Raw genomic sequence first — 27,435 nt, forward strand, 5'->3', positions numbered from 1 at the left:
CAATTGTTCTCCATGTCCACTGAAGGTAGGACAAGAAGTAATGGGCTTAATCTGAAGCAAGGGAGATTTAGGTTAGATATTAGGAAGAATCTTTCAAACTACTGAGGACAGGTAAGTACTGGAATAGGTTTCCAGGGGATGTTGTGGAGGTTTTCAAGAACAGGTTAGACAAACATTTGTCAGGGATATCTAGATATATTTGGTCCTCCCTCAGTGTAGCAGGCTGGAGTAGATGACCTATCAACGTCTCTTCCAACCCAACATTTCTACAATTTCCTCTGGGGATATAACTGTGAATCAAATTTAGGATAGCGGGATCTTTCTTGGAGATAAGCAGGAGCTATAGTTTCCATCATATGCTGTATTTGTTCCTAGATCTCTCTCTCTCTCTCTCTCTCTCTCTCTCTCTCTCTCTGTCTTCAGATAAATAGAGTCAAATTTAGCCTTGCAAATTCAGATACATAACAGGCAGAAGCTTCTCTCCCCAGGGATGAAGTGCATTGTCTCCTTCATTCTGAAAGTTGTCTATCCAATACATTATTAAACTAATGTCAGCTTTTTCCATTCTAGTCTGTTGCAGTTAAAGTCAGTCCAGTAAAAACAAACTAACTTGCCACATGATTACAGTGTTTTAGTATACCTATATATTTCATAGTATACCTAGCCCAGATAATAAAAATGAAACACCTGATTTTTCAGACTGATAATCTACACTTAACTTACTTCCAGTTGGAAAAGGTCTTGGTAGCTTTGGAGAATCTAGACTGGAATTCACTGGCTGGACAGAACCCCATATCTCTGTCTGATCTAAAGGAGCTAAAAATACAAAAGTAAAATCACATACACCAAAGCAATATAAAATACTTAATTTCAATTATAGAATCCACTAATTAATTATGAATATCAATTTCTACCAGATAGAAGATACAAACATTTCATCGATACTTGGATTGGCACATGCTTCTCCCTGACTCAATGTCTGGCTGGAGCTGATGTTCCTTTTAAAAGGGTTTCAAACACCTGGTCTATCTGCTTAATATAGAAAATCACATTCACAGAGAAAATGCCATGATGTTACATCCTCTGGGATGATGTTTATATTTAACAGAGATACTCTCCAGGAAATTATATCCCTTGTCGTTCTGTGTATACTGGATTGAGGGGCCTACACCAAGAGCATATGATATCCCCTATGACTATGGTTTGGTTTGTATCAGAAGTGTAAGTTACTTACAAAACTGATCACTGATTACATTTTATTTTGCGAGAGGGTAATTATTTTGCATGCACTGTAACTACTAGTTAAATGTTTATCATCAATTTATAATCTGCAGACTGTGCCAGTTTCTATGTATTGTACAGGAAGGAGTTACCCAGGGTGCAATGTCTCAACCACAGGGAGAGTGATCAAGTAGACTTGTTGCACATATGACCTTATTACAGAATTTACTTATTTTTTTAAAAAGGTTTATTTCAAACTAAGCTTCCCATTTTTAAAAAATAGCCACACTAGTAAACAAGCAAGCAAGCAACCCACCCCTCTGTCAATTTTCATACCTTCCAACTTTTGTTCCTCAAATGTTGACTCCAGTGGTGGGCCAAACAGTGGGGCAAGGGCTGAAGGATCATCTGGGGCTTTTTTGCTGCAAGGTAATACAAATATTAGCATAAGAAATGTAAAGAACAAACTGTAATTAGGCTTAAAGGATGAAGAGGTCCTGAGGTGTTAGCCTCTCAGTGCTATGTGTGGGATTAAAGGGCTAACTAGCATGCATACCACACTCTTTACTGGAGATACTGCCAGCATTGATCAAGTATCTGACTATATAGCCTGCAAGCCGCTGACCCACAGAGAAGAGGAAAACTCTTAGGTCTACTGAGAACTTGTCTGTACTGTCCTGTCGTTTGGACTTCTGGGGTGGGAGGTGCAGCACACACCAAAGTGCTGTAACTGACCCACGTGGATGCTGTTGACACAAACTAAAAAGTACCTGGTTTGCGTTAATGTTGTCCTATTTGAAAAGGACTATGCTAATACAAACTAGGTTCCTTTTAGTTCATGCCTGCACTGTCCACACAGGGCAGTTACAGAGCACTGCAGCATTTCAATGTGTGCTGCGATTCTCTCTCTCTCTCTCTCACAAACACACACACCCCATAGGTGCACTGTAGACACAGCCAATGTGAAGATTCTTAGTTAGTTCAGGTGACAAGGATCTGTGTTATTATAGCAAAGGTGCCAAACCTTGGTGGCCATGGAACCATTAGATTGTTGCTCAAATAAATATGTTAGTCTCTAAGGTGTCACAGGAGCTAGGCACTAGAGAGATAACTAATATTGACAGATTGCATAGATAACGCCTGTTAATACAAATAAGTATTATTCTGGATATCAATTACCTGCACATCAGTGGCAGAACATTACCCTTAGGGTGATATTTAACATTAAATGTTTGGCTTGGCTATCTTTTTTCTGTTTCATTCCATACATTCCATAGCTTTATTCCAAAGATTAGAAAAGACCTGATTGTTTTATAGTATCATGGCATCATCCCAACATGAATAAAGAAAACTAATATAAATGGCCTCAGCAGGCCATTATTTCTGCATTTGCTTTTGGTATGCTTCTATATCTATTGATATTTTTATACAGTGCCTATCACCATGGCATCTGATATCTTTACAAAGTTGTTATAGTGAGCTTGAGAGGAAGAATCATGAATAAATACAATCACTGACATTTATATAAGATTTGATTGACCTTTCAGCCAAAGGTCCCAAATAATATAGCTTGGTAAATGGATTACAAACAAGACAGGCAAAAGTCTGATTACACACAAGACACCCATCATTGAAATACAGCAAAGCCACCTGTGAAATGGAAGGTGGCTGTGTTAGTGATAACCAGACAGCTAAATTGTCACAGGTAGGGAGCTAAATTTAGATAAATAAGAAAGCTTTATCAGCCTTAAAGCACACAGTGAACTCTTCAGGCTGGCACTGAGTCATCTTGACCCAGTGGGCAGGAGAATATATTAATATGATTTACTTTACTTCATGGAGGGCACTTCCATTTTTTTACATCCATTCTTACAATTATGATTGGTTCCAGGAAGTAAGATGAAATGCTGGAGATGGTGTTTTTGAGAAATGCTTCTTTCCTGAAGTTGCTACCAAGAATGGTATCAAATCTAGATAGTTTCACAGATTTTCATGTACAAACGAACAGGGTATCCACTCCCAAAGTAGTTGTAGGTTAGGTAATAAGTTAACTGCTCATCTCTACCTTTGGTGCAAGGATCCCAGACTAACATTTGTGCAATATCTAGATTAATTTACAATTTCTTTCATACTGACCTTACAAGTTCTGGAGTTGGTGTTGAACGCCTAGGTCTTGCTATCTCTTCACCTGTCGCATATGATAGTTCTGTTTAGATCAGTTCTCACTTGAGTTCTCTATCTCACTTTTTCACATGAACTACTCAGAGATGTGGGTCACATCAACTACATGAAACTAGCATGCACTTACATGTTAAAAATTAAACTTGGGCACTATGACATAGAAGTCAGAGGCTGAGTGATCTCAACCTATAATAAGGTGATGAAGTGTAATTCAGATCCCCAATACATACAGATATATTAATCTCATCTCTCTATGCAGGGATTTACAGTATGTGTGTAACTCAGCAAATCACCACATACCAAGCCCATTGTATAGCTGTCTGCATAGAAAGCAGAATCTAATTGTCTGCTATCTACTTTTTCTGACCTGAGAGTATAAAGGCATAAGCACTGGCTTTTCCTTCTTTATTCCTCATTAAAAATTTTGTGGTTGGGACTATTTGACATTCTAAGAAATACAGTCTGTTGAACAGGGCTGTATGCCACCAACTTTGAATGTTCCATGTGACTTTAGGGGCATCATATTACATTAATAGTAGGGTGACCAGACAGCAAATGTGAAAAACCGGCAAGGGGGTGGGAGGTAATAGGAGCCTATATAAGAAAAAGACCCGAAAATCAGGACTGTCCCTATAAAATCGGGACATCCAGTCACCCTACATTAATAGACTAAGTTAATTTTGTAAGAAACACATTCTTGAAGGGTGGAACACTACGTACAGCAGTTCAATGGCACATGCACTGCAACCCCCATCCATTTCAAGGATTCACTCATTAATAATATAGTACCTAGAGTTCTCCTTTAAGAGTTACTCTTTGGGAAATGAAAGTTTAAGTGTACTTTGAAAACTACATAGAGGAGCACATGTTTTGACATAAATTTGCCTTCTTTAAAGTTCACGAGAGAATCAGTCTTCTTGAGACACTATCCGTTCCTGCAAGCTAAAAAAATATACTTACTGGACAAATTCCTTTTAATTGCACCCTGGAATTAGAAACAAACACTAAGGTTTATGACCAGATGAGCATAATTTATATTTAAAACAGGTAACAAAGCTGACATCTCAATTTGATTGAGAAGACAAGCATCAATACTAAGGAGTAAATGAAATTTGACTCCAGTCCACCATCTATGCTGGTAATTACCTTTATGACACTCATGTACACGTTATGGAATCAGTTTTGCTCCTGAAGAGAATGGCAGGGGAGACAAGGATAGGGCATGGTTGAGGAATAGGTACTTAAATGCAACTGATATGAATGACAGCCATTTTCAGGATTTTCATTTATTCCTACCACCTATCGGGGTAGCACCTATTCCTGTGTTCTTTTAAGGCCAGCTTTTAAGCAACAGGGCAGGGGCAGCCGTGGGAGAACACTTCAGGAGGCTCTCATGGAACATCTTCCACTACAAGCTGCTCAATGCTTTAGTGTGTATGCTGGGCACAGTGTTCTTGCAATTAGCCTGAAGCACCTTCTCCCTTCGGTTTTCTTCACCCTGTTGGACTGTGAAACAACACTACACCATGCTCAGCAGCCCAATAACAAAACACTGATGACTCAGGCCTGCTCTCATAGCCATAACTCATTCACACTGCTGCTGGACTGAACCCAGAGTGACTAATACAAACACATATGTATTTGAACAAAGAAACATGTATATTGACTTATCTCTGATACATCATTCAGAAGGTTAAATTAAAGAAACAAAACAAACAAACAAAAACCTTACACCAAATAAAGTTTATATTCATTTACTTCACTACAGATACCCAGGACAAAATGATTTAAGGCTAAATAAACCAGACCCCCCCCAACAACTAGTCTGCCATTTTGACAACAAACGTAAGGACTACAAAATTGTAAGAGTTCTTACCGGGCTGCGCCTCTGTGATCAGCAAGAAGGAAGAGAGAACAGACACCTAGTCAGAGAATGACAGATCAGTAAACAGACTTGGGTAATATGAGATTTTTCTAATTAAATAAATACAGTGTTTTGAAAAGTGAACTCCCGCACCCCTACTCCCACCCAAATTTGGGTTTTGCTCATTAACGGTGATGACCTTGAACCTGCTTTATATACCCTTTTTAGAGATTTACAAGGCTGTCAGGAATTTTGAGAGTAAACTACATAAACATTAGGCTCCAGAATCACAGTGGGATGGAAGATGTCTGTTAGGGTGCCTGAAGTTCCCAACTTTAAGTGTAATAAGTACATCCCTCAGGCATCTCTATGAGCATCTTCTCCTTCCCCTCATTTCCATGACAATGGAGTTCTCCTCCTCACAACTCAGTTCTGAAGTGAGAAACCTCCTTACAAGCACCTTCCCACTTTCGGGAGTAATGGGCAAGCATATGGGCTGATTTGCTTTGCTCATGTTGTCCTCCAGGCTCCTCTGTTCTCAGCTACCATATTCCTCACAATACAACTGGCTCATGGAGAGCAGAGGAGCTGGGAGAGTGCACAATGGAGAAGAGTTGTCTGAACCCACCCACATAAGCAGTTTCAAGAGAAAAACCATGGGAGAAAACGCAGGAGATTTCTTGAGGAAGCCTGAGAGATGGTATCCAACCTGTGGAGACTTAACAGGTGTGCATCTGATCTCAAGATCAAGTTCCCTTCCTCTTGTTCTGTCTTTCTTGCTTGCAATAACTTCTCAGTTCTTTAAGACCATGCCATAAAATAAAGCTGAGTCAATGGATAATTTTTCAAGAAGAGGCAAATTAAAAATGATCAAATGCACTATTTTAATTATTGTTGAGAGTCATCACAACTACAGAGTGAGAAAGAGAGAGAACTGAACACTGGTGCATACAATGCCCTCCAGATTGTCCTTGTCTCAAGAAGACCAACGCTCTAGGGCAGGCACAGTCCAGACATACAGATCTCTCTCTCCCTCTGAGCTAGTAATATTAGCGCTACAGGGGATAGCTAATACTCAACATGTGTAGAGCATTTTATATATTACATTTTTCAAAGTGCGTCACAATCAATGCTCAGTGCACCTGGGAAGGAGGTACCATATTCTTATCCAAGTTTTACAGAAAATAAAGAGAGACAGAGGATTAGGGCATGATTCTGAGGTGCTGAGCAACCTTAATTCCCTCTGAGCTGAGATGTAAGAATGCTAAGTATTGCCAATATTAGAGTCACTGGAGCTCACTGCAGGACTGCAGGCACATGATTAGCCCAGAGTCCTGATGAGCTGCTTTTAGAATTCAGTAGTACCAAGCTTAAAGTGTCAGAAACTAAGAACACTAGGTCATGTTGCTCTGTTACAGTAAAAATATCTGCCAGAAAAAACAACAGCGTGTCCTAGTGAGCCCTATTAGAATAAGCTCATTTTGTTCCTGGTTTCTGTAGCATCTGGAATTGTCTCTGCACAATTTTCAGCCACTTCAGCTTCCCTTACACCATGAGACTAATAAGCTAGAGTTAGAGGCACTTGTATGTCACAGTTCAAATCTCTGACCAACAACCCACTGAAGCACTAAGCTTAAAATAAGATATAAAAAGCACCGAGTATCTAGCTTGGGGCACTAGCCTTTCAGCTCAAGACATCTGGAGTCGATTCCAAATGAACAGCAGCTGGCTGGTTTAATTTTAATCCACATTTGTAAATCACAAAATGCTACAAAGCAATTGATGATGATTGAAAGATTGACAGTTTCTTCTCAAGAGGAAAAATCAGGGAAGAGGCATCATTGGAGCTCACAGGACCCTTCCATGAGGAGGGGGAAAAACAGGATTTAAAAAAAAATATTAATATAAGCATAAACCCAAAAGATTTGAAGTGACATTTCCCTATTTAAAAATATATTTAATTTACCAGGCTACAGGAAGCCTTTTATTAAAAGAAATTAGTATTTTTGGGTGCTAAGTCAGGTGTCAAATGGAGCCCACGTGTTTTAAAGACACCTCAAGTCCCATCCAACTCTACAAGGCAGGTTAATGGGTTATGCCATGTATGCAGGGTGTCGTCTCACTCTGAGTTGTCTTTAAACTTTGAGAACACTGCCAAAAACAAGCGACAAGACCTTCCCTGGGAAGAGCTTCTTCAAACCCAAATCTTGTGAGGATAAAGAAACTGCAGCAGACCAGCAACTATTTCAAAACGTGTGGCACCTAAATACTATGGTGATGAGTACATTCTATATGCATTTGAGAAACAGAAATGGACTAAGAGGCAGTTGGTTTTGAATGCCAAGGTAACAATGAATAAAAAGAAAAAACTCTACAAAAGGTTATTTTCAGGAGAGAAACAATTGCCATTAACAGAAAGAGGAAATATTTCCTTGGAAATTTTCAGTTGATTGAAATGAAAATCACAGGGTTTGAGCTGTCCCAGCTGAATGATGACCTATTACCAATAAGGAAAAATACTTGTTAATGTGAGCCAATGTAAAAAGAGTGAGTGAGAATACTCAGCCAGAGGTGGAGCACAAGAAGAATGGATAATGGGGTAGCAATTACCCCCACATACCCCAAAAAAGTCTGAACTTGTGGTTCTGGGTACTCCTGTGTCCTTACTAGTGTACAGAGAAAGGCAACTCAGTAGCAGAACAAGAAAAGAATATAATAAGCCAACACCTTAGTGTATGCTTCAGAGTATAATGGGGTAGAAAGTTGTACATATACATGGAGTCCATCAGTATTCTCTCCTAAGTGTCTTCCAATGAATATGAAAGCCCTAGAGAGGTTGTAGAATCTCCATCACTGGAGATTTTTAAGAACAGGTTAGACAAACCTGTCCGGAATGGTCTAGTTATTATGTAGTTTTGCCTTAAGTGCAGGGGACTGGACTAGATGTCCAGGGTGTCAGACATCCCTACTGAGGTCCCTTCCAGTCCTACTTTTCTATGATTCACTTCTACATTTCTATGAAAATCCCTTCCCTATTTAAAGGACATTAAGTCCCAATGAGAACCTATGTGTGCACCCATCAGCTAAGTTACTAGCTTCACAGACCGTGTTTGGACAACACAGGATGTTAATTCTTTGGCTTGGATTTGCTTTGGTATCACTATAACTTTACCTGCTGATACAAGCAATAAATATGCCACCAGCATAGATCTTCAGCTGCAGCTGACAAGCTTGGTGCAGTGGGTGGGAGGTGGGGTATGCTTTGGTACTCTGAAGCTCCCTGATCCTGGGGTTAGGAACTCCAGCAACCTCAGATATCCTTTAAATTGCTCCTAGCTGTCTATGACTCCTAAGTGCTGTACCAGTATCTGGGAACCATGAGAGCACACTGGTGTTCCTGTCCACATCTCCTAGAGCTACTACATAGGAATCCACAGAGGGCTGGATTGGCAGGGGTTTTTGGCTGTTGTGTGCTGCCAGAGCAAAGCAACCAGAGGAAGGCTGAACATATGGCCTATTGTGTGCGCTTGTATATAATTGAATGTATATACAGGGCCGGCTCCAGGCACCAGCTTAGCAAGCAGGTGCTCGGGGCGACCACCCCAGAGCAGGGCGGCACGTTCAGGTATTTGGCGGCAATTCGGCGGAGGGTCCTTCACTCCCAGTTGGAGCGAAGGACCTCCAGCTGAATTGCCGCAGATCACGATCACAGCTTTTTTTTGGCTGCTTGGGGCGGCAAAACCCCTGGAGCTGGCCCTGTGTATATACATATACAGCATGTGTGTTACAGCAGAGATACGTTAAAACGTTTGGATAAAATTAACAGTGTCATGAAATCAGTGATAAAGTTGAGAGTAAGGTACTACATATTCTTCAAAACCATTAACCATTTTTGAAGACAATGCTAAGCTGAATATGGTGTATTTACTGCACATAATAATCGACAGTTATGGAACTGGGGCAAGGACATCTCCCTTTTCTCTGCCAATACACACACATATTCTTAATGTCAAATGTCACATCAGAAGTGGAGGGGGTATTTTTCAGGGACCTGTAATCTGGAATCAAGTACAATTAAATTCATCTAAGGTTTTAGAAGTAACTGTGATGTTCCAAATCAAGAACCATACAATTTCTTATGACCTCGCTGCCACATAAGGTCGGGGATTTGAGATGTTCACATTTCTCAGTGTTTGAGGTTCTTGTGTAAAAAGAAACTGGAAAAGCCATGGTAAATGTGCCATTATGGCCAGTTATGCCAAAGTAAATGAAGGGATGCATGTCATTTTCCCACAGTTTTCCAAGAAACCTCCTAATCTGCCTTTGAGGAGTTTTTTGTTTTTTCCTTTGGTGTAGCCAACTGGTAAAAATCTTTTTCCTGTAATAAACAACTGCAACTTACTATCACCCCATATGTGTAAATCAAAACTGAAGTTACTCATGACATACCTCAGACTTGTGTTTCAGTTATCTAGGTGTTCTGCAAACAGATGGTGTAGGGTTTTGGAACTTCACATGCTATCAGTCAGATGTGTCAAAACCACAACTGCCTTGGGCATACTCTTCTTGTTTTGCAAAGCTCCACAGTCATAATTTTATGTATTTTTGCAAGTTTGAGATGAATTTTATTTGTTTAAAAAACAGAGAGCACTTCAGTGGTTTTACATAACAAATAGTCAGATTTAACTGAAACCTCCATTGCATACCTTTTAGAGTGCTTCTCTCATTCTCCATCCCCCTAACCCTCCACTCCCCATTATCCAAGTGCCATCTCATATTTTGGTCTTTTCCCTGATCCATATTCTCCCCTTGTTCTGCACGTATTATTTCCATTAAGATTAATGGGAGTTATGTGCACAATGAAGATTAGACCAGACCTCTGTATCTTTGGTTAGCTCATTTATCCTACCATGGGACCAGTCATCTCTCATTTTGCAGCAGGTAGGCCATTTGATGTGTATGAATGCAGCTGTCTATACTGTCCAGCAAGGGAAATAAGTAAGGCAGGAAAAAAAACCATGTGAAATTCAACAGACCAGTGACAAAGCCCATGGGGTCACTGGGTAAATAAAAGTATCTTAGATAATTAAAGGCATGAGTGTTTTTTTAAAAGCCAGGAGAGCATTCAAAATCGAATTTAGATTTTCTAATAAACTTGACTTATTTGTGAATGGTTATGCAGACAGCTAACAGCAAAAAGTCCCAGATTTCTGGAAGAGGAACAAAAGCCACATCAATACAGACACATCACCTGGAATACAGGCACACTGCAGGAAAGTTCCGCCTAAAATTTACTAATTAACTTCAAGTTGAAGTTGCAGTGGTATGGAGAAAATGAATCAGAAAGGTATTTCTGTTACAGTGGGACATTTATAGACCAGAACCTCAGCCAGAGTAAGATGCAATAGCTCCACCAACTTCAGTGGAGCACTACCAAGTTAGGTGAGTTAAGGATCCGGCCCTACATTTTTTTTCTACAATGACAAGGTCAATTTGCATAGTGTTCTTCTTAGTTAGCAAGACCTCTTATAGTTGATTTATTTGATCAAGGTAATTTTTAATATGGAAGAAAATACTAAGATACTAAAATTTCTTAAACATTTGGTTTCTTTTAATGATGAAACAAGTGGACTTTTACTTTACTTCAAATCTATTCAAAACTATTTTAGTAGAAAAAATATTTACCATATGCCACAAGAAAACGTAAGTAATAAGAGATACTGTAAGGTAGCAAAGTGAAGAAAGGAGAGTTCGTCTTCAGAACATTTACCTAATATGCCTAAATAACTAGAACTTATCACTCAGCCTATCTTACAACCCACTTCTCAGTCCAAACATTCGCCAACAAAACTCACAAGACTCCTGGCTGTCAGGAAGAATCATTGTTTTACAGATGGCAAATGAGGCAGAAAGTTCAAGGGACTTGCTCAAGGCAATAGGAGGAGTAATTATAAGAGATGAGACTAGAATTTAGAAGTTCCTCTCTTGAGATCTGGTGCTCAGACCACACAACTCATTTAATGTTCAAAACTCCGTATAGGCCTACACACTATGGCATCAAAATTTATAACCAAGTATTTGGCAAGAACACATTCATATTGTTAATGTTACTACAGCAGCAAAGGTCATGCTATAGAACTTTTGGTTTCCCCATCATCTGATAACTGGACATGCAATGTAATGTGCATTAAACATACCACATGTGAAATCCTGGCCCACCCAAGTCAATGGGAAAACTTTCATTGGCTACATTGTGAACAAGATTTCATCCCATAAATCTTTGGGCAAAAAACACCCTCAAACTTTCCTCTTCTCATACAAGCCAAAAGGGAAAATAACTAAATGTAATGGAAGCCAAACCTAGCTCATTTAAAAAATACCTTTGAATTAAATCCACAGGAGAAAGAATAGACACCATCATTTGTAAACAATGATATACAGCATTTGCATTTTACATCTCAGTTCTACAGACAAGTGAAAAATGGACAGAGGAAACAGAAAAAACACCAGAGCAAAGTATTCTGTTTTAAAAAAAAGAGTTATAAAAAGGTAGAAAAAGAGCAAATTATTTCTTACCGGACTTTTCCTCTACAAGAATGCAGCCAAAATAAAAAAAAATAAAAATGAGAAAATAAGATATTTTCTAAAAGTAATTAACGCATGGAAAAACAAAAGTTCTACATCTATGGAAAGCAGCATTAAAAGCCTACCTGTTAAATGGACACAAAGTGGTAATATTTTATACAAATAGTCTGAATATTATTCAGGTAGACATAAGATTATAGTGAAAAATAATATATAACAACACAGCACTTTTATTTAAACCATTTACAGAAATGATTACATGCTACTGGCATAGTTGGCTATTTCTAACTATACTCAAAGCTAATTTTCAATTAAAAGTTTAAATTCTTAAAAGGGTTTATATGAAAAGAAAATAAAGTGCCATACTCTACAAGCTTTGACAAATGCAAGAATGATGAAAGGATCCAATCTCAAAAAGTTGCAGGCTTCTAAAAAAATTATTGCTCCTAAGCTCAGCACTCTAGCATTTTAGGCAGGGGATGGAGCAGGGGTCCCCAACATGGTGCCTGCGGGCCATGGCGCCCACTGGGGCATCTAAGTGCACCCGCATACTGGCCAGCAGACGACCATCCGCTGAAATGCTGCTGAAATTCAGTGGCATTTCGGCGGCGACGCCTCTAGATGACGCCACTTGTCGGCAGCATTTTGGCGGATGCTCGTCCACCGCCATGGTCCTCTGAGGCTTGTTGTCTGGTGCCTGCCAGACAAAAAATGTTGGGGACCACTGGGATGGAGAAACAGAGCCTCGCATGACACAAGGGAGGTGACCACAATTATCCTCCATGACCTTATTCTTCCAAGATCTTTTTCTTGACTGGTACAACTAAGTTAGATCACTTATCAACACTGAATTTCATTTGCCATTTTGTTGCCTAATCACCCAGTTTTGAGAGATCCCTTTGTAACTCCTCACAGTCTGCTTTGGACTTAAACTATCCTGAATAATTATGTATCATCTACAAATTTTGTCATCTCACTACGTACCTGTTTTTCCAGATCATTTATGAATATGTTGAACAGCACCGATCCCAGTACAGATCACTGTGGGACACCACTATTTACCTCTTTCAATTCTGAAAAATGACCATTTATTCCTACCCTTTATTTCTTGTCTGTCAACCAGTTACTGACCTCAGAGAATGCACTCTACGTTCCCCCAAATGAGTAAACAACCTCTCATAAAATACACATTTATTTATATGTCATAAATATGGTAAATCTTTACCGGAAACAACTCAACCCGCTGTATGTGCTGCCATGACTGGCTGCTGCAGCAGCTATGAAACATAATTACATTTGGGAAAAAACCTCCTCTCTCTAAATGAGGTATTGTCTTCCAACCTAGGTGTATCTGATTGGTGGCCACTCTGGAAAAGGCAACCAGAGCTGTTAGGTTTTAATGGGTGGTTATGTTACTGCACCAAATAGGGTGATCTATCACCTTGAAGTTCAGAGGTCAGTTGTGCAAGAAATAGAAGAAATACTGTGTATGGTTGAGTTTTAATTTTTAAATCGAGAAGCTAACTTTTACAGTGAATGGTGAATTTCTCTTTTATTAGGAGCACATGGCTGCACGTTGGGCTTAACAACAAGTTCTCTCTAGCAAAGATGGTTCATTTACAAAGATCCGAAGATTCCAATGCAATGAAAATAATGATTTCAAAAGTTTTCTAATGATTTTGACAGTTTCAAAAAGTTAATACTATTCCTGTAAAAATATCTGACAGCTTATTGGGTCACCCCGAGTAGCTCCGGTTTTCTTAAATATTACCAGGATGTTAGGTTCAGAAAAAAGTGATTTATTCAGGTCATTATTCCCCTACATATGAATAAAAGGCCATGGCACCTAAATAAAAAAGTGACATGATTTTCAGAGGTAGGGAACACTTGCACATCCCAGGGTCATCTATAAAATCTGTGAGAGCTCAACACTTCTGAAAAATCAGACCACTTTTATTCAGTTGTTGAAATATTGAATCGGGATTCTATCTTTTTCAAGCATGCATGCATAAATTTAGGTCAGGACCCTAACTTATTAGCTTGTACTATAAAATATACTCATTTTAGCATAAATGAACATTGCTTAAGACCACTAAAATACCCTTACTACTCAGGGCTGGATTTTCTGTGGTAAAAACAGCAGGCAACATGGCAAGGATTGCCAGTAAAAAAAAAAAAAAAAAAAATGGAAGGAGGCTGGGGATGTAAAACTCTGGCGCATGGGGATATAGTATCTGATGTCATCAGGTTGCATCATCATCATGAGCTATCCCAACAAGTAAAGAAACATAAATTACTTCCAAACAGGAAAAAATAGGTGTATTCAAGCAAGCTAGAAAGCAGAATCTATCTGACCATATTTATGTACTGAGAGATTCTAACAAAACAGAATTGAGCGATCACACGTGCAAATAGAACAGTTCCTCTGATAATCTGACAAAACAGAGTGATTAAAACTTAGTAGGAGGCTCTCAGCTGTTCTCTCACCAAATAACTGCAGAAGTTTCATCTCTGCTGTGGTCAGCCAAGGAAGGTTTTGTTTGGAATCTCTGTAAGGATACAGTTGACTTTGGGTATGTCCAGACTACCTGCCCTATTGGCGGGTAGCGATCGATTTATCGGGGGTCAATATATCGCGTCTCATCTAGACACGATATATCGATCCCCGAACGCGCTCCCTGTCGACTCCGGAACTCCACCGGAGTGAGCGGCAGTAGCGGAGTTGACGGGGGAGCTGCAGACATCGATCCCGCGCCATGAGGACCCAAGGTAAATCAATCTAAGATACTTCGACTTCAGCTACACTATTCACATAGCTGAAGTTGCATATCTTAGATCGACCCCCCTCCCGCCAGTGTAGACTAGCTCTTTGACAGGACAACATCCCACTGTTAAAATCTGTGATTCTCACCTCAAAGCAGCAAATGTAACAGCTTAGAACTACTTGAGTAGCTGCAGTTTTATTTTTCATTATGAAAAATGTGGCAATTAACTTTCCAGCTTCATTCCCTAGTGACTGCACAGTTCTTTTTATTTCTATAGATTATATTTGTGTTTCTAGACAAGTCTAATTATTCTTTCAGACCCTCCTGAGCCCACTTCCTGCTTTCCCACTGTACCCCCTTAGACCATTTCAGCAGAGCTCCAAATGCTAAAAGGGACAGGATGCAGGTAAATATCATCCTGACAGTAAATATCACCCCGATATCCTGTCATGATGATATTTACCTGCATCCTATCCCTTTAACAGTTTGGAGCTAGGGAATTGTAGAAGCTCCTTCACTGGAGGTTTTCAAAAGGAGGAGGTTGGGTAGCCATCTGTCTTACATGGTTTAGACAACAACAAATCTTGCATCTTGTCAGGGTGGTTGACCCTTGCATTCCCGTCTAACCCTATTGTTCTATGACAAGGAAAATAGACTAGTTAGTTTACTTTTGTTTAGTCACTATTAGGGTTTTATCCATTTGTACAAGGACGCCATGGTATAGGTTCAGTTCAGTTTTCTTCAGTTCTGAAAATAATACCTCCTTGCACTTATATAATGCTTTTCATCAGTGGATCTTAAAGCACTTTATAAAGGAAATCAGTATCATTACTCTCATTTTACAGTTGGAGAAACTGAGGCACAAGATCACCCAGCAGGCTAGTAGTAGAGTCAGGAATAGAACCCTGAGTTCTAATATAACATAAGTCTCACTCCAGCACTCAATCCACTAGGCCACACTGCTCTAAGTTAGCTTTTAAAAAACAAACCAACCTTGTTAAGGCAACTTTTACAATACATGCATTTTTAACTTGACAGTGTTCTTTTCCCTGAATTGCACTGACAGAATTCGATACTGTGTTTGCCCATTGGAGTGAAGCAGACAAGTTGTAGCAGGAGATTAAAAGGAAGATAGTTTGGTTGAATGCAGGCTAAAATCCTTTCACTTTGTGGACATGCACTGGTGTTCAGGGGTGCTGAAACAAATTTTTATAGTGGAGGTGTTGAGAGCCATTGAACTAAACTGTAAACTCCGTATATGATTGAAACCACTTCAAGTCAGGGGATGCGGAAGCATCTACACTTGTGTCAATATTATCTCGTAAATAAAGCTACATTTTCAAGGAAGTGTACCTAGTTATTGAACCAGAAAAAGGCTCTAGTATATGCACCAGATCCCCAGGTCATCATCATCAGTGATCTCTCAATTCGAGATTTACATATGGGTTTAAAGATGACTCAGGATCCACCTGCAGTAGGTACAGACATTTCCTAGCGGGTCAGCTGCCTGCTGGGAGAAAGTTCTTTCTTTTTCCTTCCTCTTCTCTCTCTCTTTTCAGCTTGGAGGGCAAGGCATTTCTCCTTGAATCAGGCCGCTGCCTGGAGGAGGATGCAGTGCCATTGAGGTCGGTTGGTGGCTTGCTCCTCCCATCTTGTGATGTCCATCAGTTTTCTTGAGATACACTGTCAGTGTGTCTTTGTAGCATGAACTCTGATCATCAAGGGATCTCTGACCATGGGTGAGCTGAGAACAGTGGGCTTGTTTTGGAAGGCGAGAATCTGGCATCTGCACACAATGTCCACCGCAGCAAATTTGGGGCGTGATGATCATTGCTTCAATGCTGGTGACACTGGCTTCAGTTATATGTGCCAGATGCCCAGGTGCACTGTGTCTGCTTTGTGCCAAGTTGTCACTGTTCTAAGATTGCAGAAATTGAGTAAGCGAGCCAGGGAAGATCACCAGTGTGCAGGGTTGATCCTGCAGTGGGCTACATCCACCATAGGGTTTACATGACACATGCCTTCCTTTTTCAGTATATCAGGAAAGGGGGACATAGTTAGAACACATATCTGCTATCCAGTCCTGGCCTAAGTATTCAGCCCTTCATGGTTCTTATAGGCCAATGTACATAAAACCAGCCCTCAGGCAAGTTTAACCCACCATATGGTGGTAGCTGCTAAAAATAGCACCAGAATCAGAGCAGCACAAAGGAGTGCTTTATGCCAGCTGTGCACACTGCCCCTTGACTTCTGCTGCATGTATTTTGGGAGTGTCCACGAATCTGGATTTATGCCTCTACCTTAGATAATTCCATGAGTGATCCCCCATTTCAGACAGGCCACATATAATCCAGTTAATTTAATGTTAATATTTAGGGTCAGATCCTCCAGCTGATGTGAACTAGTGTAACTCCATTGAACTGAATAGAGCTATGCTGACTTACAGTAGCTGAGGATCAGGCTTTTAGTATCTTTCTCCCATTTCATCTCTGCCTATTGTTTCTTTCTAATTCACATATTTCTCTTTTATGATCAGCATTGCAGCAACTAGCCTCAAGTCTAATTTCTTCCAGGCAGTGTCAGTGGATCAGGAAGCCACATGCTTCACATAATAATAAAGCCATCATTCTGTGTGATTTACAGTCCCCACAGCCCCGGAAATGAGAGTCCCAAATTGACTCTTGAACTCAGCTTCCGCACTCAGCAACAGAATACACTGCTGTCCTGCCTCCAGGCCAGCTGCAGCATCTTTACGGTTTCATAACTGTGCAAGTCAGCGCACTAGAACAAAGACTAGCCACAAACCAAACTCTGACATGTTTGCATGCAAAAGGGAAGAGCTTCATGCAGCAGCAAATTAACAAACATGAATGTGTTTGCAAAGGGACTAAATCCTGCTCCATATCAATCAAAGGCAAAACTCCCATTCAGTGGAAAAAGAATCACAGAAACTAGGAAACAGATACTTTTATTTAATTTGTAAGTGAAAACAGGCTTTGATCTTGCAGTGTATTTGGTAGAATGTGTCATTCTGTGGAATTTAAGTTTTTTTTTCTTATTTCAAATTTCAGGAACACAAGGCACAAGAGAGCAAGTGGCCACATGAGCCTAATTCCTTTTATGTTGCTTCATGTGAGTTTTCTTTCAAGATTATAAAAGCAGGGTAACAGCTAAGAAAAATGTGATTGTCAAGAACCGACCACATTTTGATACTCTCTTAATGTATCTTCATTTGCCTGCAAACATATTTCATGGTCCTTAATATTCTTCAGATGAGATCAACCCCAAATTCATAAACTTTAGGGCAATTAGATGACCAAAGTACAGAATTACTTGACGAGTTAGTACCACCCATCTGACAGTCATGAATCATGGAGACATGAGTTATTAGTGAGGGTGACGTACCTCAGAATGGGGGCTGCATTGTGGGCTAACTGCTCCAATTTATAGATTTAAAATTCTACATAGAGCACCTGCTACTTGTGAAGAATAGCAGTACTGTAGTTTCTGCTGCTTAAAATGAGGATAAATATTTTAATCCCAGAAGCAGAAATCAGACATTGAAGAAGACCATTAGATCTTTTTGTCCCTATATCTGCACCTGACAGTAAACAGTTGATCCCTTTGGTATATTTTTAGTGCTTTCTCTATTTTTAAATTTTCCTGCATTTTTCCTCTTCCCACAAAATGATACCTTGACCTATATAGATACACACAGACATATGCACATTGGACTACTGTGGCTGTGATGTGGCAAAGAGAATCACAAACAGATTTGGTTTAAACAATGTTGTATGATCCTAGGAACTTTAATACAGGTTCTGGGCTTTGAATGTGAAACTCCAGGAAGCTCCCTGGTCACAATGGGGAGAAAGCATTTAAAAATCACAAAATGGGCCAACTATGAGAGTAAAACTTCCATAGAGAAACCATACAGACAGGTTATCATCAGAGTTTGGGTTTCATCCCAGATCTAAAACTCCCCACTTCAGGGAAGGCTAAATGGCATTACTTAGACACTCACAAAACTTAGTGATGTTGCACTGGCCTAGAATAAGGGGGATGGCGAAGACTGCAGTTTTGGTTCATTTTCAATTTGAGTTTTTGGAATGTATTCTCATCCCAAACTCAAAGCAAGATGCCAGACTTGCAAATCCATGCAACTTCAAAAACATTTAAAACTTTACCTATGGAGAGAAATCACAGAGCTTTGCACAGCTGAATAGATTGGGATAGCAAGTCAGATCTTGGTAAGCTTTGAAAAAGATACATGCTAATGGAATGAAAAAGAGTAAGAGTTTAATTAAATATGGTCCTTCCTTTTAGAAATCTAGATTTATTTCTTCATTAAGGAATGTACATGTAACATTGTGTATCAGTGTTATTACAAAGATGCATAGGTGTGATTGTGACCTGCAAAGTAACGGATCAAAACAAGAGGTCGTTCTGATGGATTTTTATGTACAGCAGAAAATGAATCAAAAATTAAAATTAAGACGCGAGGCTGAAAGGAGGAAGGTAAAAGCAGGGAAACACACGAGGCTTAATTCTGATCTTGCTTTTGCCATTTTTACATTTTGTAGCACCAACAACTTCAGTGGAGTTTCACCTTATTGTTTTATTGCTATTACAGAACAATCTCAGTTAGTCAAGTGTCATAAGAGATACCGAGGGCCCAGTTCTCCCACCCCTACCCATGCTGAGTAGTAATTTTTTACAGGAATTATCCATCCCATTGATTTCAATAAGGAGACTCATTGTACGGAACTGCCCAATGTAAGATTGGCAGGATCAAGCCCTAATAAGTTTCGATATAGGAGGGAAATTTCCACACAATTAACAGATATGAGGGGAAAGTGACCCTGTTTTGGATAATGGGGAGTTTCAGATAACTGGAGTTTGGATTGTCCAGATTCTACTGTAATAGCAAGTACTAAATTTTTAAAATAAGAAAATAAGAAAAAAGTATACATGTTGGGTTTTGGTCATTTGGAGATGTGTGAAGCTCGCTAAAATAAAAGAGTACATAGAGAGGTTGTTATAAGAAGACTCTTCATAGGATTTTAACATATTTAGGAAACTTTATAATATTTTAGCACATTTTGAACTAAAATATCTATTAAAAAATCATGAGACTAAATCTCCCAGAGCTATTTGTGGCTGCTGGGTGACTAAACTAAGAAATGGTGTCTAAACTAGACAAAGTGCAAAAAAATTGTATTTAACTATAAATCAGTTTGATGCTCAATTAACAGACTTGCTGAGTACTAATACAATTAACCAGGATAGGATGTTATTGTTCTCCCAACTGTGTAAAAGATTAAAACACAAGGCACTCACCACTGGAGATGGAGAAAGTGCAATGTTGCCTATTGATGCTTTCAATTCATCTACAGTTGCTGCACTCTTAAGAATGTCTTTAGCCTGTAAAGGCTTAATCTTAATGTTAAATTTCTTGTGTGACTCTTCTTCTTCTTCTGATTCGCTTGAGGAATAAAAGTGCTTTCCTTTGGTAGGTAGATCACAGTTAAAGAATTTTTTGTTCTGCTAAGAGGTAGGCTTTTTATACAGAGTGGAGGCAAATGAGTACCCCCATCCCCATCTTTTCAAACTCCTAAAGTAAAGTTTTCAAAAAGTGCCTTAGGCCCATGTTCTAAAGTGACATAGGTGCTTAGAAGCCTAAATCCCTCTGATTTTCCAGTAAGATTTAGGTTCCTAAGTCACTTTGGAAAATGGGATTTAGATATTTTTGAAAATTTTACTCCAACTGTACACCAGCAAAAAAGGGGTAACAGAGGATACACATTTTTGCCAATCCTGTCACCCCTATTCCATTTTGTCGTATTTGTATATGATACACACACACACACACACACACACACAATGTAAATTGCTGACTGCTCATAAAAGTAGGTAAAACTGCACTGTGGGATAGCATTAATTTACGAGTAGTCTTTTCCCACCAGTTAGCACTGTACCAGTTTACTCTCTGTACAGTAACACATAACCAGGAAGTTTCAGTGGCAGCAGAGGACGAAGTTATGAGCCTATTTTCCCACGGTCTACTTACTAAAGGCAGCTCATGGCACAGGCCAGATTGTTGTATGCAGCGTGGCTGATTTGTATCGCACCATTGACACAGACTACCTGTAAAGTGAGCAAAGCCAGTAAGGGAGATCACCCCCATGCAAAGGCTGTAGCAGCACCAAATCTTATGCCACTAACTTTCCCTGCAACATGGATATGGTTGGAGGAAAGGGGACTTAGCCTTCACTGCACCAGTCCTCAGCTGTGTGTTACAACCTGGAATAAGAGAGAATTCTTCAGTCTGTTCAAACAAAATGCAGAGGTCCTGGCCAGCAGGAGGAGGATGAAGGGAGAGCACATGTGAGCTTTCAGCCTCCTTCGTTTGCACACCTCATTCCTGTGCATCATAGTGGAGTAGATGGGCCAGTGTGTATATATTGTTCTACATTTTGAGGATATCTAAAATGGTATGGCTCCTCTGTACCAAGTAAATAAAATGTACAACTATCTTAAGGGTTTTCTATGGTGCTTATCACACCGTAGACACATGTATTTTAAATAAAAAATGTATCTACACTTTCACAGCCTCTTATACATCAATGTAAATGGATGGCGATTTTCAAAAGGCAAATTCATTTGTGCTTAGATTTGCTTTTAGAAAAAGAAGATGTCTCCTTTTGCTCCTGCTTATGTCCATTTAAATGGATGAAAGGAAGAGTGTCAACAATTAAACAGCTATTAGCTCAGCATAAACAAGCTGGAGACTAAATACAGTACTTTGCACATTTCTATATTAACTTCCATCAGAGAATCACAGCATGATTTATAAACACTCACTAGTTTGTTGGGAAGGAAAGTAGTAGAACCCTCATTTTACAGATGGAGAAACTAAAGAATAGTTAGGTGACTTGCCAAAGTGAGTCTATGGCAGAGCTGAAAACAGGATTGAGAATCTAGAGATCTGGGTTCTGACCATTAGATGATGATTCTTACTTTTCAAGACTCATAAATGTAACATTTGCTCAGCTCCTCTAGTTTTAATTCTTTCTTACAAGGCCAACGGCGTTCTGCAGAGAGATGTAAACTGCTTCTTTCCTCCAATGAATGAACACACTGCTTCTGCAACCCTTCTAGTTTCTGCCAACCCAGAGAAAAGGGCTAGAAATCTGCTTCTATTCACTGTAAGGATTATTATCACATCTGTTTTAGTGGCATGAACTGAACATAATTATTTCTCAGTGCGCTTCCTATTCACTTACTCCTTTCTATTAATTTCTTATGAATAAAACAAGGCAATTAGAAGTGCCCTCTGGTTAACTGTATCAGGCGATTTTCCACTGGGCTTCACTTTTAGATGAGGAATAACAGTGTACAGAAAAATCAGAGGAAAATTTCAGTGACCACTCCATGAACCCATGATCATATTACTGTTTGCAAACTGAGATGCAAGGCGAACAATAAAGGATATAGCCTGGTTCTTCTGGTCTGATGCTGTATCCCTCTTCATCAAGCTCAGGTGAATTCTGGGTGGGGTATAAACAAAGCAAAGTAATTAAGTCCTTGTTAAACATTTTATTAAAGAGCAGCTTACTCTAGTTCTTCTGCCAGGAGGATATGTCAAAGGCTGAGTAAGTGAGCTTTACCCAAAATTAGAAAGAAATACCGCAAGCTGAAGAGAAGGCTTGTTTATAGGAGGCTTAACATGGCTGGAGATGCACTTGCTAGTATCTATAAACTACCCTACCATGCCAAGGTAAATGATATTGCTGTTAACTCTGGCAGTGTCAATCAAGTCCACTGCACAGAGATGACCTGGCAAGTGTAAGGGTTTGGAGAGAAAAGAAAGGCAGGATTGTAGGAATAACACAGGACTTTAACAGTCTCGGTTGGGTGGATGCAGAAACTACTGCAATATGGTCCACAGAATTAGGCAGGTTAAAAATGCTGGGAAGAGAGATGGAAACAATGGAAGGCAGGCACCAAAAATAAGAAGCCATATAGTATAGAAACACAATCATTCTAGGGAAGGACTTCTACTCTAGAACCCATACATTCCAGAATAGCATTTGACTCTGCAGGCCTTTGAGCCTGTAGAACAGGCTATAGAATCAGACACATAGGCAATTAAGGCAGAAGTTATTAGTGGTGCATTTAACATAGTTTCAAATTGTTCGCTTCTTTGCAAGTAAATGTTCTCAATGTTCAATTGAAATTTATTTTTTTTCCAATTAAGCTTTGACATATTCCATATTGATGGTATAATCGGTCTCAAATAGACCTTTCCTTATTACTCAGGGTAATTGGTACTTAATGGGTAATTTGAGCTCCCCAGTATCTGGACAATTTTACACAATCTAATTAACATGCGGATATAAAATATATTTCAGAGTAAGGTTAGGTTTCAACTGCACATTTGTAGGGTGATGAAATAGCTGAATTCAGTTTTTTCTCCACAGTGATGTAGTTCAACAGTAAGATTCACTCCATCACTTAAAGAGGCGTACTCAGCATGAAAAAAATGGGATAGTTCCCTCATATCAATTTTTGTGGTTTTACAATTATATTTTCCTATTTTTATTGCAGGTTTTTCTCTCTCCCTGTTGCTGCAGAATACATGAACAACAGGGGAAGCTACCTATAGTTAAATCGACAGCACATGAAACACTGTCAAATTCACATCAAACAAAAAAAACCTGGAGATAATAATGTTTTGATGAATCACTCCCAGTTCCAGTAATCTTAGGTGTAACTCATAACAACAGGCAAAAATTTTCTGAGGGAAGTGTGCCTTGCAATGTGACAGTCACCCCCACTTGCTCTAGTAATAGTCATTTCCACGTAACAAAGTATGTAGAAAGGAAAACTGAGTCTTTGCCTGAAATACATAGTAACATTTGAACCAGGCTGGAGTTGTGAATACTCCAGGATGTGATTTTCATTCTGAAGTGGAGAGAGTGAAATGAAGATGCTGCCAAGGAAGCAAAACACACTTGGATCAGTGAAAACAATTATGTCTACCAGAGTGAGATAATCCTGCAGCATATGAAGGTATATGAATTTCCCATCACATAACACTGACATCTATTAAATGGGGGGAAGAGATCATCGAGATACTTACATATCTTTCCCAGTCAATCTCTGCATAAAATCCATTTGGAGCTCCATTACTTTTCTTCTGTAATACATTTGAGAACAAATTTACAAATTTTAAATTGAAAAGCTAAGAATCACACAATGTCTATCTGGAGCAAACTACTGAAATCTGTCACAGAATGGCCAGACTAACAACCCTCTAAAGAAACTGGTCAGTACGGTTAGATGATCGTGATGTCCCTATATAACAAACAGCTATTTCATACAAATGATACAAATTTTAAGATAATGTAAAAGACTGATTTTTGGTAACAAATAGGGCGATTCAAAATCCACAGCCCAGCAAATAAATGATACTTCGCATTTCTGTAGAATCTTCCACGTCTATTTCAGTGCCCTTTATAAACAACCATTAATTGAAATCCACAACACTCCTGTGAGGAAGAGAAGTAAAATTATTAATTCACTGTGCTGTGCTGAGACACTTCAGCACATTTATAGTACTACAGGTTCATCACCACCAAGTATTGGACAGAAATCCACAACACCTTCACTTATTGAGTATACATAGCTTTCTTCGGATTGTAACAGTAGTAGTTTTGGGGATACATATGTATGTGTACATGTAGAAAGCCCTGTCAAAAGTAATGTTTCATTTATATAATGAGCCTCCTTGCTTAGTCATCATCCACTGCGTTAGTCTTTTCTGGAAAAAAATCATGATATACCAACAGGTATTATTGGTTTCTGCAGAAAGTAATGTTGCTTTCTTATAAGCAGTAAACTATATTCATTGCAGAAATGGTGCTAAATCATACAGCAAAAGTGACTAATTTTCCACCTGGGGTGTGTGCTGGAAGTCTAAAGAGGCTCAGATTGATCTAGGGTCAAACCCTGCTATTATTTACCACACACACCCCCCAAGCCCCACCCAGGGCAAAACCAAAAACTGATAGCTGGGCAGAGTTCTGTCCTTAACCTGAGAACCTGTACTCTCAATGTAAATTTTAATTGCAAAGTTATAAAACATTTACCCAAAGGAGTTTATAAAAAAAACCCTAATGCACCTTTCCACAGAGCAGCACAGATGAAGACCACTATAATGTTCAGACAGGAATTGCGCTGCATTTCTGATGTCACTATGGTTAGGTTCATCTTACAGCAAAGTCAACTGTCTCTTCGCCACATAATAAAAAATGCCAAAGAAGTCTCTACAATTAAAATGTACTGTATGTGCAGCAAACCAATCTCTTTTCAAATCAACAAGGTGTTTACCAGTCTGAGAGATGTCAAACTAAGCACACTTATGCATGCTAAACATGTCAGGCCACACTTAAGGCACTAAATATGTTTAAACAATCCTCTAATTTAGATACTTAATATAGGCCCAGTTTTCAAACTCGGGCAACTAAATTAGACAGCACCCAGAATGGAACTGGGTTAACAGTAGCACCAGGACACTCATATACCCACATTTCAAGGCCCAATCCAACCTCCACTCAAATCAGTGGAGAGACTCCTATTGATTTTAGTTGGAGTTGGATCAGGCCACAAAGCACCTACGGGCTTGTCTACATGAACATTTAGTTCGCAGCAAGCTAGTGTGTGACACTACCCTGAACTAGCATCCCGCAAACCAGCTGTCTGTGTGGACCCTGCTGATGCACATTAACAGTTCTCTAATGCCTTTTACACTAACCCTCTTTGAAACAGGACTAATCAAAGCACATTAATAAACTATTAACGTGTCCAGAAGATCCACGCCCATAGTTAGTCCATGGCAGGCCAGTGTGGGGTAGAGTCACATCCCCAACTTGGTGCCAGCTGTTCATGTAGACAAGCCCTAAGTCCTTCTGGTTTTATATCATGCTCATCACTGTAGTATCAAAGCGCCTAAATGCAGAACTAAGTACCTTATTTTAGAGGCCGAGTAAAAATGGAGCTTTGAATGTGCTCTGCATAGTTGTTAATCTTTACATTTTTAGTAGTAAATTTGTATTTATAGCTAACATATCAGAATTCTCTCACTATATGGGAGTCTGAAAGGTATTTTTCCTAATTTGTTCAACAATTTTTAAAACATTTTGTTACTCACTGTTTTTATTACCCTTTGGAAGCTTTAAACTGAAATCTGTTTCCTTACCGAATTTTTTTTTCCTCCTTCACGTGCACACTCTGGTTTGTTATTGAAGGGTGGCTCATGAGGATGAGGGCTGGGAAGCTGGAATGGATTTTGGTTTTGTAGAAAAAGTGTTAAAGTATTGGGAGGGTTTTAATCACACACAGAATGACAAGGAGTTAGCAAACATACTATACAGTTTAAAAAAGGTTGGCCAAATTTGGCTCCTTTAAGTGTAAAGGAAACATTGGGACTCATACCAGGGCTCTATTCACCAGACAATAGGCTTGGTGGATATTGGGCTACAGAGGCTTTATGATATTTTGTATCTCAAGGATGCATCAGATCCTATTCCTGGTTCAGCAAGCGATTAAAGGGCCTGATCTCACAGGATTAGGCCCTAAATCTGTAAAATGGGCAGGAAGAACCAGGTAGCGTATCAGAAGTTCTCACACTTTTTGTAATGTGTATTCCTTCTTAATAAACATCCCTTCTTGACTGTCTCATGGACGCCTCCGCTCTACTTGATCCACAGACCACCTTCCCTCCCATTTACAATCACCATATCACTCCTGTGGAAACTACAGCAGTTGTTTGCATGGAAAGGTAATATTAGGAAGGGATTTACTACATTTTGCCTATCTATTAATGCATGTTAGCAGCTGGAAATGGGGAAGGAGATGTCAGCACCATCTGACCACCAACTGTCCACAGACCACAACCCAAGAACTTCTGCTCTATAAAAAATGATCAGCACATGTCAACAACTGATACAGTCAGAATGGTTGGGATTCTGTAGTTTGGGATTTCATGACCATACCGTGAAGACAGCATACTGAGAGAGGTTACACCAAGGGTTAGATTCACAACAGGAATTACGAGAATAACTGCCACTTTAGGTGCATAAGTTGCAGCATCAGGTCTCACTGGGATTCACAATACCCCCACTCAGCTTCTATCAAACTCTGCAGCCTCCTAAACTTGCACAGTGCTTAAGTTTTCACAGTAAACATTTCCCTAGGTGCTAGGGTTGCCACGTGTCTGATTTTCGACTGCAACACTCAGTCAAAGAGAGACTGGGCCATTAGAAATCTGGTTGGTGGTGCAGGCAGGCTCCCCACCTGGATCTGCGCAACTCCTGGGAAGTGGCAATATGTCCCTTCTGCTCAGGGGTTGGCCATGGGGGCTCTGCATGCTGCCCCTGCCCTAAGAGCCAGCTCCGCAGCTCCCATTGGCTAGGAACTGCACAGCCCCTTTGGCCACCACTCCCCTAGGAGTTGAGGGGACATGCCGACTGCTTCCTAGGAGTCGCCTGAGGTAAATGCCACCTGGAGCCCACACCACTCCCTCCTCCCACACCCTAACCCCCCTGCCATAGTCCTGAGCTCCGTCCCACATTCCAAACCCCTCATCCCTGGCCCCACCCCAGAGCCTGCACCCCAGCCATGCCCTCACCACCACACACACTTCAAACCCCTCTGCCCCAGTCCGGAGCTCCCTCCTACACTCCAAACCCCTCACCCTGGAGCCCGCACCTGCAGTTGGAGCCTGCACCCCAACCCCCTGTCCCAGCCCAGTGA

The 27,435-nt window shown here is 39.9% G+C and overlaps 1 protein-coding gene and 1 long non-coding RNA gene across 2 annotated transcripts in view; one reads left to right on the plus strand and one right to left on the minus strand.

Moving 5' to 3' along the window:
* Positions 1–27,435, minus strand: part of SGIP1 (SH3GL interacting endocytic adaptor 1) — a 138,042-nt gene that overhangs the window by 53,863 nt on the left and 56,744 nt on the right. Inside the window, exons 4-12 of the mRNA XM_050962939.1 lie at positions 23,762–23,818; positions 22,112–22,166; positions 19,957–20,132; positions 11,843–11,854; positions 5,279–5,290; positions 4,363–4,387; positions 3,358–3,409; positions 1,558–1,643; positions 724–816 (exon numbers count right to left, since the gene is read on the minus strand). Coding sequence (XP_050818896.1) covers positions 724–816; positions 1,558–1,643; positions 3,358–3,409; positions 4,363–4,387; positions 5,279–5,290; positions 11,843–11,854; positions 19,957–20,132; positions 22,112–22,166; positions 23,762–23,818 — 568 coding nt within the window. The remainder of the gene's footprint in view (positions 1–723; positions 817–1,557; positions 1,644–3,357; positions 3,410–4,362; positions 4,388–5,278; positions 5,291–11,842; positions 11,855–19,956; positions 20,133–22,111; positions 22,167–23,761; positions 23,819–27,435) is intronic.
* Positions 14,539–23,755, plus strand: LOC127055725 (uncharacterized). The gene is made up of 4 exons (XR_007775589.1): positions 14,539–14,620; positions 16,176–16,241; positions 17,688–17,748; positions 23,227–23,755. It is a non-coding gene; the product is annotated as an uncharacterized LOC127055725 (long non-coding RNA).

This window comes from Gopherus flavomarginatus, chromosome 7, assembly GCF_025201925.1.
Source record: "Gopherus flavomarginatus isolate rGopFla2 chromosome 7, rGopFla2.mat.asm, whole genome shotgun sequence".
Taxonomy (NCBI): domain Eukaryota; kingdom Metazoa; phylum Chordata; order Testudines; family Testudinidae; genus Gopherus; species Gopherus flavomarginatus.